Source organism: Gastrolobium bilobum, unplaced genomic scaffold (genome assembly GCF_033153095.1).
Source record: "Gastrolobium bilobum isolate Gb01-03AN ecotype WA unplaced genomic scaffold, APGP_CSIRO_Gbil_v1 utg762, whole genome shotgun sequence".
Lineage (NCBI taxonomy): Eukaryota > Viridiplantae > Streptophyta > Magnoliopsida > Fabales > Fabaceae > Gastrolobium > Gastrolobium bilobum.
This window is the reverse complement of record NW_026899802.1, coordinates 901,417-915,965: the sequence shown is the minus strand read 5'-3', so window position 1 is coordinate 915,965 and position 14,549 is coordinate 901,417. Positions and strand designations below refer to the sequence as shown.

At 31.8% G+C, this 14,549-nt stretch overlaps 2 protein-coding genes across 5 annotated transcripts; one reads left to right on the top strand and one right to left on the bottom strand.

Annotated features, from left to right (window-relative positions):
• Nucleotides 1-593: 593 nt before the first annotated feature.
• On the bottom strand, nt 594-5,341 carry LOC133293626 (PGR5-like protein 1B, chloroplastic). Of its 3 annotated transcripts, none has more exons than XM_061492213.1 (11): nt 5,002-5,339; nt 4,804-4,928; nt 4,593-4,689; nt 4,389-4,489; nt 4,000-4,056; nt 3,569-3,645; nt 2,963-3,014; nt 2,104-2,214; nt 1,931-2,028; nt 1,728-1,803; nt 594-993 (listed from the first exon to the last, which is right to left on the bottom strand). In XM_061492213.1, exons 1-10 carry the CDS (start codon nt 5,183-5,185, stop codon nt 1,746-1,748), a joined length of 960 nt encoding a protein of 319 aa, XP_061348197.1. In that variant the 5' UTR covers nt 5,186-5,339; the 3' UTR covers nt 594-993; nt 1,728-1,745. The 3 variants fall into 3 exon arrangements, with proteins under 3 accessions (XP_061348197.1, XP_061348196.1, XP_061348198.1); XM_061492212.1 differs by having other exon boundaries at nt 595-997; nt 5,002-5,337; XM_061492214.1 differs by lacking the exons at nt 594-993; nt 1,728-1,803 and adding an exon at nt 1,817-1,839 and having other exon boundaries at nt 1,929-2,028; nt 5,002-5,341.
• A 4,060-nt stretch (nt 5,342-9,401) lies between these two features.
• Nucleotides 9,402-13,845, top strand: LOC133293661 (uncharacterized). Of its 2 annotated transcripts, XM_061492253.1 has the most exons (9): nt 9,402-9,537; nt 10,125-10,228; nt 10,738-10,967; nt 11,081-11,332; nt 11,429-11,505; nt 11,585-11,966; nt 13,174-13,230; nt 13,325-13,388; nt 13,469-13,838. In XM_061492253.1, the coding sequence occupies exons 2-8, from the start codon at nt 10,138-10,140 to the stop codon at nt 13,355-13,357; spliced, it is 1,122 nt and encodes a 373-aa protein (XP_061348237.1). In that variant the 5' UTR covers nt 9,402-9,537; nt 10,125-10,137; the 3' UTR covers nt 13,358-13,388; nt 13,469-13,838. The 2 variants fall into 2 exon arrangements, 1 of the variants encoding a protein (XP_061348237.1); XR_009749084.1 differs by having other exon boundaries at nt 11,585-13,230; nt 13,469-13,845.
• Nucleotides 13,846-14,549: the final 704 nt, after the last annotated feature.

Genomic DNA, 14,549 nt, shown 5'->3' with positions numbered 1-14,549 from the left:
CATTTGTGATAATCAAGCAGCTCTACACATTTCATCAAATCCAGTGTTTCATGAAAGAACCAAGCATATAGAAATAGATTGCCACTTTGTTCGAGAAAAGGTTCTTGATGGTGAAATTAAAACTAGCTTTGTACCCTCTAATGAGCAATTAGCATATGTGTTTACAAAATCTTTGAGGAGCCCTTGAATAGAGTTTATATGTAACAAGCTTGGTGCATATGACCTATACGCTCCAGCTTGAGGGGGAGTGTTAGAAATATATTGTAATTAGGGTTTCCTTATTTTGTAATTAAGATTTCCTTATTTTGTATTAGGTCAGATTACATTAGGTTTGGACTTAGCCCATTAGTCTGTTTATATATTGTACAGCCTTCATCAGTCAATATACACAGAAATATTTCAAATGTTCCTCTCTTTTCTCTTGTTATTTAACAATCATAATAAAAAAATAATTTAATCTCATTTATCTTTTGCTCTTTCTTTTATTATTTTTTTCAAAACATTATAGTTGTAAGTAAAGTGCATGAAGTTCAAGTGTAGATGTATCGCTATTGATGATTCAATTGGACCGTGAATACCAACAGTTCTTATATAGTCAATTTTCTTTCTTGTCCTTGATGATATTGGGGATGTAAATGTTCTTGCCGCGGTAGTAGACAGGAAGGAAAAGTTTGCTAAAGTGTGTAATAAAAAATACTTACACACGTTATTTTAGGTTAGACTCACCCAAGGTGTTAAGCTTCCTCATGACTCAACTCATCTAGCGGACAATCCAGTGTATATGCTATACAAAATCCATATTACTTACAAGTAGGATGGTGGCACATACAAATGATTGAGATCACACTAATTGTTTGCGACATTGATAACATGACTCCATGACCTTTTGCGGACGAACATGACAATTTGCTAATTGATAAATTAGTCACTTTCACAAGAAACGCCGGTCACTGATCTCCCATTGCTGGAATACGAACATGGTCTCAGGCATATCTGTCTTTAGAAATAAATATAATATTAAATGATCAGAATGTCATCATAGATTGCCATATGCACAATAAAAGTCAAACTGGACAGTCAACAATCAGAATGAAGATTGGCACTTGGCTCCCATTGAGATAGAAAAATTTAAGTAACAAAGGTTGCAAAATAAATTCAGCGTTACTTAAAAGGGGTTGCACAAACACATAAATTCTTGTCAGGTAAATGTTGTGAGTAAATAAGAGAATATGGGAAATCTATATGGGAGCCCCATCTGATTATATAAGCACCAGGGTTTATTAAAATCAGACTCATAATCTTTTAGAATGTTCACCACATAGATATAAGATATGATTCCGAGGACAGTGGAGGTGAGAAATGGAAGAGTGAAAATTGATAAGGAATATGGTCGCAGTAGAAGTCTAGGCGCATCCCTTGTTTTCAATATTCTATTTTTAAAATTCTCATTGCACCCTAACACACCCTTAAGACATGTTTTACCTAGATCAGTGATATCAACGGTGGCGAATAGGTTGAATTATAGAGGAAAATGAAAATACAATGAAAGGAAAGGTCATGATACCATTATCTTTTTCAAAGTAACCAATCTTTTAAAAAAATTCACTTCTAGCAGATTCATAACTAGATAGAAAAGAAAATCAAATATAATATTGCAACAAATACTCAAATACATATATGCTACAATTGAATTAGCAGAGAGATTCCAGAGTATATTAGGAATGTACCTCCAGTTAGGCGCTACTTCATTCTGGTAATGTAATCAGTCTTGTAGTTGAATCATATACCATTTCAGTGCCACAGCTGAGTCAAGACATTAATTTCGATTGTTAAATTGATGATATACCATAAGTTCAATCAGTTTGATGATAAGAATATGAATGATCTGAAGCATCAATGGTTAGTTAATCAGCAGTGCTTCTATACTTACCCAGAGCATTTGACAGTGTTGCTGGAACCACCACTTGAAATTGACAGTATAGTCCCAAAGAAGGAGGTATTTTCAGTACCACAGTTTGGACAGGAACCCTTCAAAAAGTACATATGTCAGTATATGTAGCAGTTCAATGTAACCTACAAGAGACAGTGTTAGCAAATTTATACCTTTAAAATCAAAAAATCTTTTATAATGGCTCTTGTTATTGACAGAGCTAGCCACACAATGAGGGGAACAGCAGCAAACCAAGTGAAAATGAAACTAAAAGGCTCCGGCAGCTGCACTTAACAATACATAATATCTGTTATAATACAATAGCATTAATTGTAATAATATTTTTGAATATCTAAGAAATTATTTCATTTCTATGTGATGTGAAGAATCAATCTCATAATCCTAGCTTTGTTATTAAGTGACCCTTCAGCTCTGATTTCTCAGAGATAAAACTTTACGCAGACTTATTCTGGGTTTGTGGCCAGGCAAAGCAAGGTACTTAGAAGGAGGAACATGGTAAATTGGTAATCATTTACTACAACAATATCCTGCCAAGACATTACAATGTACTTCTTCAGATCTTAGCTAATCTCTTCTATGTTTCACTACAAGGGGTTCAGATCCTCTAAAGTGCACCATTTCAGAGAGTAAACTACAACCGGTAACTATTCATGAAATTCAACCAGTTTTTACACATACATGGACTGTTATCGTGTTGTTTGTACTTTTTAAAAGTATAAACCACTGATATTTTATTTTATTTTATTCAATCAAATGGTGATCCACTATGCATTTTGCTCTCTATAGTTCATCCTACACTTTAGACGATCTTTTCTCCAACTAAAAGATATAATCAATCCAATAATATACGGCTAAATTGCTTCCAGAAATTAAGAAGGTAATAGAATATAAGAAGGAAAGGACCACAAAAATACGACTACTGTCAGATGCTATGACATTCTGGAATCAAACTATATCCAAATGACCAATTTGCAATGCTAGTGGCTACAAGGAAAAATGAAGAGAACATACCTCTAGCAGATATGTGATCTCAAATCCAGTCAAATCATCAAGGAAGAAGAACCTAACGGATTACAGGGGAAAAAATTTATAGGAAAAAAGTCAAGATCTAACTCGTGCAATAAGTAACTTTCATGTAAGTTGAACGCATGGTAAATTGAAATCAACACATACTATAATTTATTTTTTGCAATGAATTCATTGATTTAAGAAAGATAGATAAAAAAAAAAAATGGATACTGATATGAAAATTATAAAATATGCGGAAGCTGTAGAATGTGACAGCAGGTAGATGAATGGATACTTAAAAATCAGCATATATTGGCCATTTCTTGCATTCCTTTCCATCCCCTAGTCATGGTCATAATGAGTAACAAAATATTTAATCCTTGGAAATAGAAATATATGAAAGAAAGACAAATACATTTATTCTATCAAATTAATCTTCAGAAAACGCACATTTGAGTATTACAAGATTATTTTCAGTTTCACCAAGAAGTGTGTAAATGGACCAAATTACTGGCAGTAGCTGGAATAAATTTTTTCAATAAATACATCATGGATTCATGAACTCAACAATAAATTAGAGAGAGAGGGACAGAGAGGAAGGCTACTTACAATCCTAATGCAACCACAGTAGCAGGGACGTTCAGCAGGAACATCTTTAAATAGTCAACGGACAGGTCACTGTAAACCTATAAATGGACAGTAATTAGTAAAGAATAAAGATTAAACACAGCAGATCCAAGTATTCATGAATCCCAAATGATATAATAAATCCTAAAGCTGATTTCCAGTAAATAAAGAAGCATTTGATTTGACATGTAAAGATCATCCTATATCTCTTGTCCTTGTGATATAACTGATTTCAGTAGCTTATATCTGAATTCAAAAGCAAATCACTTAATAATGAAACCATATAAAAAAGAAGAAGTTAATCCTATATTTCAGTAGCTTATAACATTGCAAAAATGCTTTAATCAAAGAACAACTATACTACAATTGACAAGCAAAACTGGAATCAGAGAATATATTACAGATTAACACACCTTTCTACTACGAAGACTGCACCTTGGACCCTCAACCACAATATCACTACCTTCCATCTGGAAAACAACTATGAGATCAGTAAATGATACTAGAAGAAGGCAGATGTACAGATAATAAAGCAATTCCAACAGCATTCCCGAATATATGGGATCAATATAACTACTGGAAGTGATATTTCATATTGCACACTTTCACAAATGAAACCATGAACTGCAGTACTAGATGTCCTTTTATTTAAAAATGTAATAGTAACTATCCAAAGTCCCTAATAACTGATTAGGTCAGGATAATATACATAATCAGAAATATAATAATCAATTCACACCAGCTCATAAATGCACCAACTGCTACAAAACGACTTTTCATTGATGAAATGAAAACAGCAAACCTTTAGCTTCAGTTTCAAATCATCATACTCTTTGTCACTCATAATTGGTTTTCCAGATACATAAGCCATAGAAGCTTCCAGAAACTTCTGTTCATCAGAACCTGTACAGTCAACCAATATTAAAGAAGCAAAAAATTTAAGTGTCAACAGAAATTCATTTATGATAAAAGCCACAGCTACACTGTCAGTGAAGTTGCTCCATACTTAGCATGACAACACTGCTTCCTTCCCACATGAGTTCTTCCTTGAGATTATCAAATTCCTCATTTGACATGATAGCTTTTCCTTCATAATAGAATGCCTGTTCAATAAAACAAAACTACAAATTTAAATTTCTGTTTTCTGTAGGATCATCACACATAACTAAGATGGCACCAAATTTAAGTGGAAAAAAACAAAAAAATTTAGGCCATACTTGCAGTGCTTGAAGAAATTCTTGCTCAAGTTCACCAACTGATTTCTTCTCTTTTTTATCTATGTTACAATATGGGAGAATTTTACTATCAACAACAGCATCCTCTTCAAACTCTTCAACCTTGCCTGAAAGAAAAGAACAAGTAAGAATGACATAAATAAATAAATAAATAAATAAAAAGATATATAATGTTAAGACCTTGTTGATCAGCGGTGGCCTTAGGGGAAAGTAGAAATAGCCTCCGTCGAAGGCATAAGTGGCGACCATTGAACTGAATAAGGTGGACACCAGAGGAAAAGGAAGAGATTGGAATCAATGGTGTTGGAGTGGGTACAGTGCATTGACGAGGGGGTGTTAATGTGAAGGCTAGTTTGCTAGCCATGAACGTGATGATGATCACTGAAAAAGAGGGGTGCGGTGGTGGCAATGAAAATGGGTAAATTCAGTGTGGTTGTTGTTTTGTTTGGAGGGAATGTAACAAAGAGTGAAGACCGAAGAGAGCTAGCTTAAGGATAAGGCAAACAAGAACGTGTGGAGGGAGTTGCAACTTTCTTCTTTTTGATTTCGATCTCGTTCGTCGTTTCGTTGTGGCCAATATCTTCATGTCGCTTATTTTGTTTCGTTTCACGTTTGTTTCTTACATGTCTGTCACGTGTCCATAAGAAATCTGCCACGATGCTTTGATGTGGGCTCCCTAGGGCCTAGTTTGTTGCGTTAGCTTTACTTTTGCCATGGATTTACGACACGTAGATAAAGATGGGACCCACAGAAATTTTCATCGTGATTATTTTTATGAAAAACTGTTTTTTTTTTATTATTATTATTTGTTATTACAAAATCTTAACCGTTGATTTTTGTCAATCTAATGGTTATAATTTATTGGGTCACACTTATTTTAATTTAACGGTTATAATTTATTGGGTCACACTTATTAATTAATTACTAATTCTAATAAATTATAACCATTAGATTGACAAAAATCAACGGTTAAGATTTTGTAATAACAAATAATAGAAAAAAAGTAGTAACTATAACTCATTCCTATTGTTATTATCTATTTATCTTTTTGGAGAATCATATAATATAAGGGTTCATTTTTTCTGCAGTTACTGCAGATAATTTATCTGCAGTAAGTCCAATATAACGTCGTTTTGGGACAGAAATCATGTGTTTTATAATTTTAATTTATTTCAGGGTTATTATAGTTATTATAATTATAATTTTTTAATTTTTCAATTTCAAAACGACGTCGTTTTGGAAGAAAGTGCAAATAACTTATCTGCATTAACTGGAGAAATATTTTTCTCATCATATAATAGGAAAATACGATAATCATTATTTTTTTTTAAAAAATATTTTTAAAAAAAATAATAATGTTAAATATGGTTATAGACACGTGTGGGTAATAATGTAAAATAATTTGAAAGATTGCCCATTAATATCTTAAAACACTTAATTCTTTTTTAGGTGGATTCTTATTGAAATATATTACTCTACGATTAACACTAATTAGTTCGAGTAATAAAAAAGTTTATTTTTTAAAATAAAATTAATTATAAAAATTAGCAATAATTTTTAGAGAGAGTTTTGTATCAATGCCTCTTATTACTACTGGTGAGTAATGAGTAATGTGTGTCTTGTAGATATATTTTTAAAAATATTAATTATATTATATTATATGTAATTTATTAATTTGTGACAAAAAAGGTAATTTAGTTAATAAATTTTTTATTTCATTTTTTAAATTAGTCTCTCTTATTTGTCAATTTGGTCCTTTAAGTAAAAAATTAGAAATTAATATGGTCCTCTATCATGATTCAGTGACCCCACTAACAGAATCTATGAAGCACCGGCACTTCAAAAATTCTGACGTATCGTGTCTGACACTTCCAGATACTCACCGACACTCCGGCACTTCAATACTCGTTACAAAGATTCAAAAAAGGTTCAAATGTTACGTTGCGTTGCATTTTGAGTTTCAACTATTAGATTCGTTATATTACGATTACGATTTTATTGAGTTTAATATAAAGATATGAGATATCTTATGTTTCTTTGCAAAATTGATATGTATTATAAGTTTAACTTTATTTTTTTGTTAAATTATTGAATACTAAATATAATATACACTACATAAATTAAAAATATTATATAATATCAAAACGTGTCCTAACGTGTCAAAATTTAACATTTTTTTAGAGTTAATGTGTCAAGAGTATCGTATCGTGTCATTTTCCATGTCCCGTATCGATGCTAGTGTAACATACAACATAACACTAAGATGTGGCATTAACAGCGATTATTTGACGCTAGCATAGCAATTTTCCTTAAGCTTATACTAGGTGATGTGACGTATAAAGTTTGGTAGTATAAGCACTATAAGCTTATACTATACGTTATGACATTTTCAGTTGTTTGGTGTGACCATCGTATAGTATAAACTTATACAGCAGAATCCTGTAATACATCAAAACAATCTATAATTTAATCGTTGACCAATGTAATTCTAAAAAATTAATATATTATTTTAATATTAATATATTAAAATAAAAATTAATTTTTCAATATATTAATTTTAAAATATTTTAAATATTTTTATTTTATAAAATTAATTTATGTTTTGGACACACTAATCAATAAATTTTTATAAATATTAATATCATATGATAGTCTTTGAAGAATTATATAAATTCTTTATTAAAGGATATTTTTATTAAAAATATTTATTTTTATCCTAAATAGTATTATACAGTGCATTACCAAATACTAGATGATATTATTTTATACAATATATTATTAGGGAAAAAGTTTCTGCAGATAAGTTATCTGCATTTATTCCCAAAACGACGTCGTTTTGGTATTGAAATCTTAAAAAATTATAAAAATAAAAACTATTATAACGCTGAAATAAATCAAAATTATAAAAACACCATGATTTCCGCCCAAAACGACGTCGTATTGGGTTTATTATAGATAACTTCTCTGCAGTAACTGCAGAAAAAATGAACCCTATATTATTTTATACAATACCGTGTCAAACGCTTGATAGTATTAAAATTCAATCAGGTCTTACACAATCAGGCCTTATACTATCAGATCTTATCCTATACTATGCACCAAAGATGCTATGTCTCCGGATACATAAACAATATGACATTGTTTTTGGTACCTAAACAATTTGCCTTAAAAAGCCATACTTCATTTTACAAATTACTTCTTTTAGTTTTTTGAACCATATCTTTTTTGTTGACAACCAGCACAACAATTCCACAAAGACAACAAAATAGAGAGGAAAGAGACCTATGGCGGATACTTTTTGAAGGGTGAGTTTGAATTATGCTTAATTGTGATTAATATTTTATAATTATAATTAGTTAATAGTTGTGATTAATATATTAAAAAAAGTATGTGTGATTAATTGTGTTTAGAAATTTTACTTAATACTTAGTGATTATTATTTAGCTTTAAGTATGTTTAAAGTATAAATCAAATTTTTTTATAGTGATTAATATTTTTAAATTGTTATAAATAGTGAACAATTGTAATTAAATTTTAATTAAATATTGTAAGAAATGAGTGAGTGGGTGAATAAGAGTGAAATATTTATAGGAAGGGTTAAAAGACTTTGCTAGCTAAGATCAAGTGATGTGGCACCATATGTGAATTCCCAGGGATTCATGGAACTTGAAGTGGGTAATAAAAATTAGAGTAAATAATCTTTTATTCTCAATAAAAATATTAAAAAAAATTTCAAAAAAAAAATAATTTATGGTCCCTCTGAAATTTAAAAATGATCTATGTTAGTCCTTAAAAAAATTTAAAATAAGTTTCATATTTTGTTGTTGAGTACACAAAAAATATTTACTCTAAAAATTAATATGTTTCGCAAAGTAGACTGCAAAGAATCAATAAAAAATAAATAAAAATGTAAAAACAGTCCCGCACGGTAAGGATGCGAAACTGATTATCTGAATGCCCCCGCTGGAAAATAGTTCGGACCGCGTGCCAAACATGCAAATAGTTTGTGTGATGGCTGGTTGATTTTTTTTTCTTATTTGTTAAATTTAAAAAGAAAAGAATATATGTACTAAAACAAAACACAAAAAATATAAACCAATCAAATCGTGACACGTGATCCACAAGCCGGTGAATGTCGCGACCTTACAATAGCCACGTGAGGATATTATTTAAGGGTTTTCGTTTTATCCTTTAATATAACACAACAAACTTTCTTACTCTCACAATATCTTGTGGGGTTCACACTTTTTAAAACAAAAAAATAAATAAAAAATTAAACACGCAAAATGAATCTCTATAACATTAGTAAATCACTTTTCCTATAACATAACTCTTATAAAACCTATTATTTAATGCAGCAACAGTAAAACTAAAATGTAAACAAGGGATTTAAATATCACAAAATTGTGGAATTAATTTCGTAGTAAATAATTATTAATTAAGCGAAAATGTAACTTATCCGATCCTAACCCTATTTAAAAATGTAGTTATAATTTAATTTTAAAATAGTTTATCTTTATTATTCAAATAAAACTAATCCTTTAAGATAATATACAAAATATGTTTCCTGAAGACAGTTACCTTAATCATTCAAAACCAAGTGGAAGAGAGTAATCCGGAACTGAAGTGGAAGCTAGGTTTGGGAGTTGGACACGACAACATTGCACTGGGACTCTCGCGCATGAAGTTTTATCTGTCTATCGAAACTTGAAAAAGGTGTCTATATGTTTTTTCTTCAGTTATCTCTGACTTGTTTGTTCACTTTGCTTGAGCTTCTCACTAGTTGCTATTTTACTTCTTCGACTTCATAATGGGTTCAATTTCAGTTGGGACCTTGTTCTAGTAATCATTGCTAATCCTGTTGCACTTTCGTAATATTTTTAAGTTCAATTTCCTTTAGTTTTTCGTGTTAATACTTGAATTAATAAAGAAGAGGTAAGTGGGTAATTTGTCAAATTGGGTACTTCAAAGTCCATGATTGCCCACTCTTTCGCAGTGCTTCGGATCAATCCGTGGGCATCTTGAATGAACTATGCCTATGGCACCAATTAACCTTTTTGATGCTATTTCTGGGATATAATGCTTCTACTTAGTGTTTGTTACTTGTTAAGATGGTGATTTTGCCTTGGTATATGCTGAAGGGAACACATGGGGCTTTATTTTATAACTAAGTTCCTTGAAGTTTTGCAAATTAATTATATATCAAAATGGTGTTGCAATCCTTTGTTTTTCGGTATCGTAGTTTCTTACTATTCATTCCTCGTTTTGAGTATTAGGTTGTGACGTGCTTAATTTCATGACAGGTCCTACTGAGATATGTCTTCCGATAGTGCAAAGGAAAATGCATCAGTAGTTGATTCATCAGTAACTGAATGGAAGCAGGACATGGGAAATTCAGATGAACCAGGTGGTGATAATGTTTTCGCACATGTATCATGTGTAATAAGGAGCTTCCATTATCTCCTATGTGTTTTTTTTTCTGCAATCAAAATAATATTATCTCAGGCGATCGTTATGTTGGAGATGTGAATGTGACAATAATTGTATTTGGTCTTTTTGATATTTTGCTCTATTTGATAAAACTTGTGAATTTGTGCTGCATGGGATTAGTGTTTAACAGTACCATGATTTGAGTTTTATATTTATCGTTCTTGTAATATTGCAAAACCTTCCCGCAATGAATTCCAGGTGAGCACTGGCTTAGTTAGTAAAGAATGAAATAGAGCGCTTATCATATAAGTTTATATGCATGCCCAAAAAAAGACCAAAACATTTCTAATAGACATGTATATATGTATATGAAATTATGTGTATATGTACATGTTAGGATTGCTTTTTTGTTTTGGTTTTGTTTCTTCTCGAGATTTTATTTCTTTTCCCTTCTGAGTTGGGATTTATCTGTATATATTTTATTAGAGAGCTCAAGTTACAAGGTTAATGGGGAAAGTAAAACAACTAGGGCTGGTAAAGTGGGACGTTCTCATTCTCAAACTGGGCTTCCGACTGGAACTGGAACGGAAAAATTATATAACACAAAGTACTTTATCATTAAGAGTTTGAATCAACAAAATATCCGTTTGTCAGTTGAGAAAGGAATTTGGGCTACTCAAATCATGAACGAACCGATTTTGGAAGAAGCCTTTCATGTAAGATCCATCCTTTCTGATCTTAACTTGTACTGTTGAATTTTATTTTTTTTAAGTTCAGAAAGAACGAGAAAAAAATTACAATAAGATACAACGAACTTTCTGTCTTGCAGAATGCAGGTAGAGTAATACTTATATTTAGTGTCAACATGAGTGGTTCCTTCCAAGGATATGCGCAAATGACGTCCTCCGTTGGGTGGAGGAGAGATAATGTTTGGGGTGAGGGAAGTGGTAAAAGTAATCCCTGGGGTCACAGTTTTAAGGTCAAATGGCTGCAGTTATGTGACTTGCCTTTTCATAAGACTCTTCATCTCAGGAATCCATTGAATGACTATAAACCTGTCAAAATTAGCAGAGATTGCCAGGTTCCCTTTAAATTGACAGCTTTATTGTTTTCCTTTTCTCTCTAGGACCTTGGAAAAAGCATATATTATATGACTCTGAATAAAGTGTCTTTCCAGGAGTTATCTCCAGATATTGGTCTAGCTCTTTGTGAACTCCTTGACGGTAAGAATGATTTGAGTGGCCAGCTGACCAGGTAATACAGAGAAGTGAAAGATGGTGTCTTTAGCTGCATTTTTCAGGATGCTTGCTGCTTACTGGTTTCTGCTTTGCAGTTCATCCAGGGATGCTTTTTCTTCGAAGAGGCAGTCTGCCATGACTCCAAGCTCCATAGACAACAAAGACTGTAACTTCTCTCCACTGTATATGTCTTGGTCAATGCCATTACCTTATCATCCTTCCTCACTGTACCAAAACCAAGCTGAAGCAAATAGATTTCATTCAGCAAACCATAGAATCAATGGGACAAATTTCACTGAAATATTGCCTGTAACTTCTGGGTCATCAAAAGTAGCAGGGAGTAAACGTTCTCATTTTAGTGGTCATATTCCTAAGCTACAAGTTGACAAGGATGTGGCTTCTCAATTTGATGTTTGGGGCCTGTCTGCTGAAAGCCCTTTAGCTAGTACCCTAACTGAGGATGATTTTCTTGACATGGTACTAGAATATTATCTTTCATTCTCTCATCTTTTTATTTTACATCCTATTTTTTTCTCTCCACATTTTTCGTTTAGATTTATGTTAAGAATCTACTTTAAGGAATGGCTTGCAAATATCTGAATTTGACAAAGTGAAAGTCAGTGATAGAGGATATTATGTTTAGGGAAGAGGAAATATCTTCTGACCTGCATGTTCTTTGCTTGAATCGTTGAAGGAACTTTTACTGATGTCTATTTATGCGATCATGATTCTGTTAGTTGTCTGTTTGCTTATTTCATATGAATTTGGGGATTATAATTTAGACAAAGTTTTACATTGGCCCTCTTGTTAACTAATGTGGTGATGGGAAATTCAACTTGTCAGGCCTTCAGTTAGTACCCCTCCATTCCTGAGCTTCTTTGATGCCTTACATGCACAAGCAATTTGGCCCATAATCCATAATATTAAAATTAAATTAATTTTTATCTAGTCTGCCCTTTTGAGTTTTGAAGAATTCTCGAAGAAGTTAAAACATAGCTTAGATTAAAGATGGCCATGCTCTATAATTATTAAGGGTTCATCTGGTGTCTAGTCCCTGGATATAAGGTTTTGTCCAATCACCGCATTATAACTGTATACTATGGGGAATACATAGTTATAATATTAAAGTTGCACTTTTTTTCATTTTCTGCGTCAACAGACAAGTTTATGAAGAGAGAGAAAAAAGTACAACTTTAACATTATAACTATGTATTCCCCGGAGTACATAGTTATAATGCGGTGATTGGACAAAACTTTATATCCAGTGACTGGATACCCAATTTTCCCTAATCATAATAACAGTAAATGAATATTTCCTAATATTGGTTGTTGAGCACACTGGCAAGATCTGGTTAGAAAACATTTGATGGATCAATTTTTCACTGGATTGGGCAATTTAAACTTTTTTATGTACAGGAACATTTTCTTGTTGATGTACTTCAAATTCCTTCTCCCCACTTTGTTCCTGGGATCCCAATAAAGATGTCGAAGCTTGTTATTGCTGTACTGGATATTGAGTTCCTAGAAATTTTTAGGTCTTGGAGCTGTTGATTAAAATATGCTGCATGATGCTGGCAGGAGAAAGGGTTATCTATTGTGTTAATTGAATTCCTGATGTTTGTATACTTGGAATAACTTTTTGTTTCAAACTGCATGTTTCTTCTGTTAATTGATTTGGTTGCAGTCCTATGAAGAATACCTGGAGGCCCATACCAGATGCAAGAAACAATTATTCTCCGGTGTCAGTATACAGATCAATATTATTTCACTCATTTTCTTTCATGTTTATGTATGTGTCATATGAAGCTATAACATGGTCATCAAAACTCTTGTAGGCAACTAAATCATCTCGCAGTTGGAATCATTGAGAAGTAATTCAAGTGATGATGATATTGATAGGTAAAGATCTTTCTTGTTATCATAAGTCGGGCTAGTTAGTCAATTCTGTGATTTCTTAACAGGGATTTTACATTTTGCAGGAACTTGGACGAGTTTGTTAGAGACAGGAGCAGACGTATTCATCAGTAATATCTGCCTTGGATATAACTGCTCCTCCAACATAGTAGCAAAATGAAAGTAAATAGTAACTGTAATTTGTATAAAATTAGAACTTAATGTTGTACTTCATGTACCATATTATGTGATTCAAATACAGCGCTTGAGGCTTGTTTACCAAATGTACAAAATTGAGATTGACAAAAGGCCCCTTATGGAAGAGTGTCAGCAGAGATGCATAATTTTGGTTTAGGGAGAGCAAGAAATATGATAGAAGATTACGACTCACCTTATTTTCGCTGTCATTCTTCTGGCATATATCCGGGAGAAACATGCTCCGTTTATACATGAACGTATTTTGATTTTGTTCATATGAGGATTAATGAGTTTAGTTTTTATTTACTGTCAAATTATGTGATCATACCTCATTAAACCAGTGATTACGATGATAAATATTTGATATATTAATTTTTTATATTAATATGACACAGATGATAATATAATACTCACGTAGGATCAAAACTAAATTCTTACTTTATTGCATTTAGCTTGTGGACCAAAAAATTTGAGTTTTTACTTAATAGTTAGTTCTTTTTTCTTTTTTTTTTTGAGTAATTATTCTTTTTGGTTCTCAGCAAATTTGACTATATTCGTTTTAGTTCCTAACAAATAAAAAGGCTATTCGTGCTCTCTAAGAAATTCAAAATAGATTCATTTAATTGAAATTGTAATTTCTCACAAATTCAAAAAATCTACATTAGTTCTTCAAAAAGACTAAAATGGGTCCACTTTGAATTTTTTAGGGATCACGAATAACTTTTTTATTTGCTAGGACTAAAGCGGACATCGTAAAATTTGTTGAGGACCGAAAATGGTATTTACTCTTTATTTTATTTTTTGGTGTTGTGATCTAGTAGTATTGGATCTTAATTGCATACGATCGCATAATTCATTTCTTTGGTTTGATAAAGGTTGACCATTTATGATGATATTAAAAAAAATTATGATGATGTCTTTTGCAACTTAATTCTAAATAATTGACATAATTAAATTCGAATAGTTACC

Coding starts and splice junctions, on each gene's coding strand:
- LOC133293661 (XM_061492253.1), top strand. CDS start 10,138: ATGTCTTCCGATAGTGCAAAGGAAAATGCATCAGTAGTTGATTCATCA. Junction 10,968..11,080: donor TTTTGGAAGAAGCCTTTCAT/GTAAGATCCATC, acceptor TCTGTCTTGCAG/AATGCAGGTAGAGTAATACT. Junction 13,231..13,324: donor AGAAACAATTATTCTCCGGT/GTCAGTATACAG, acceptor AAACTCTTGTAG/GCAACTAAATCATCTCGCAG.
- LOC133293626 (XM_061492213.1), bottom strand. CDS start 5,185: ATGGCTAGCAAACTAGCCTTCACATTAACACCCCCTCGTCAATGCACT. Junction 4,690..4,803: donor AATTTCTTCAAGCACTGCAA/GTATGGCCTAAA, acceptor TTTATTGAACAG/GCATTCTATTATGAAGGAAA. Junction 4,490..4,592: donor AAGCAGTGTTGTCATGCTAA/GTATGGAGCAAC, acceptor TTGACTGTACAG/GTTCTGATGAACAGAAGTTT.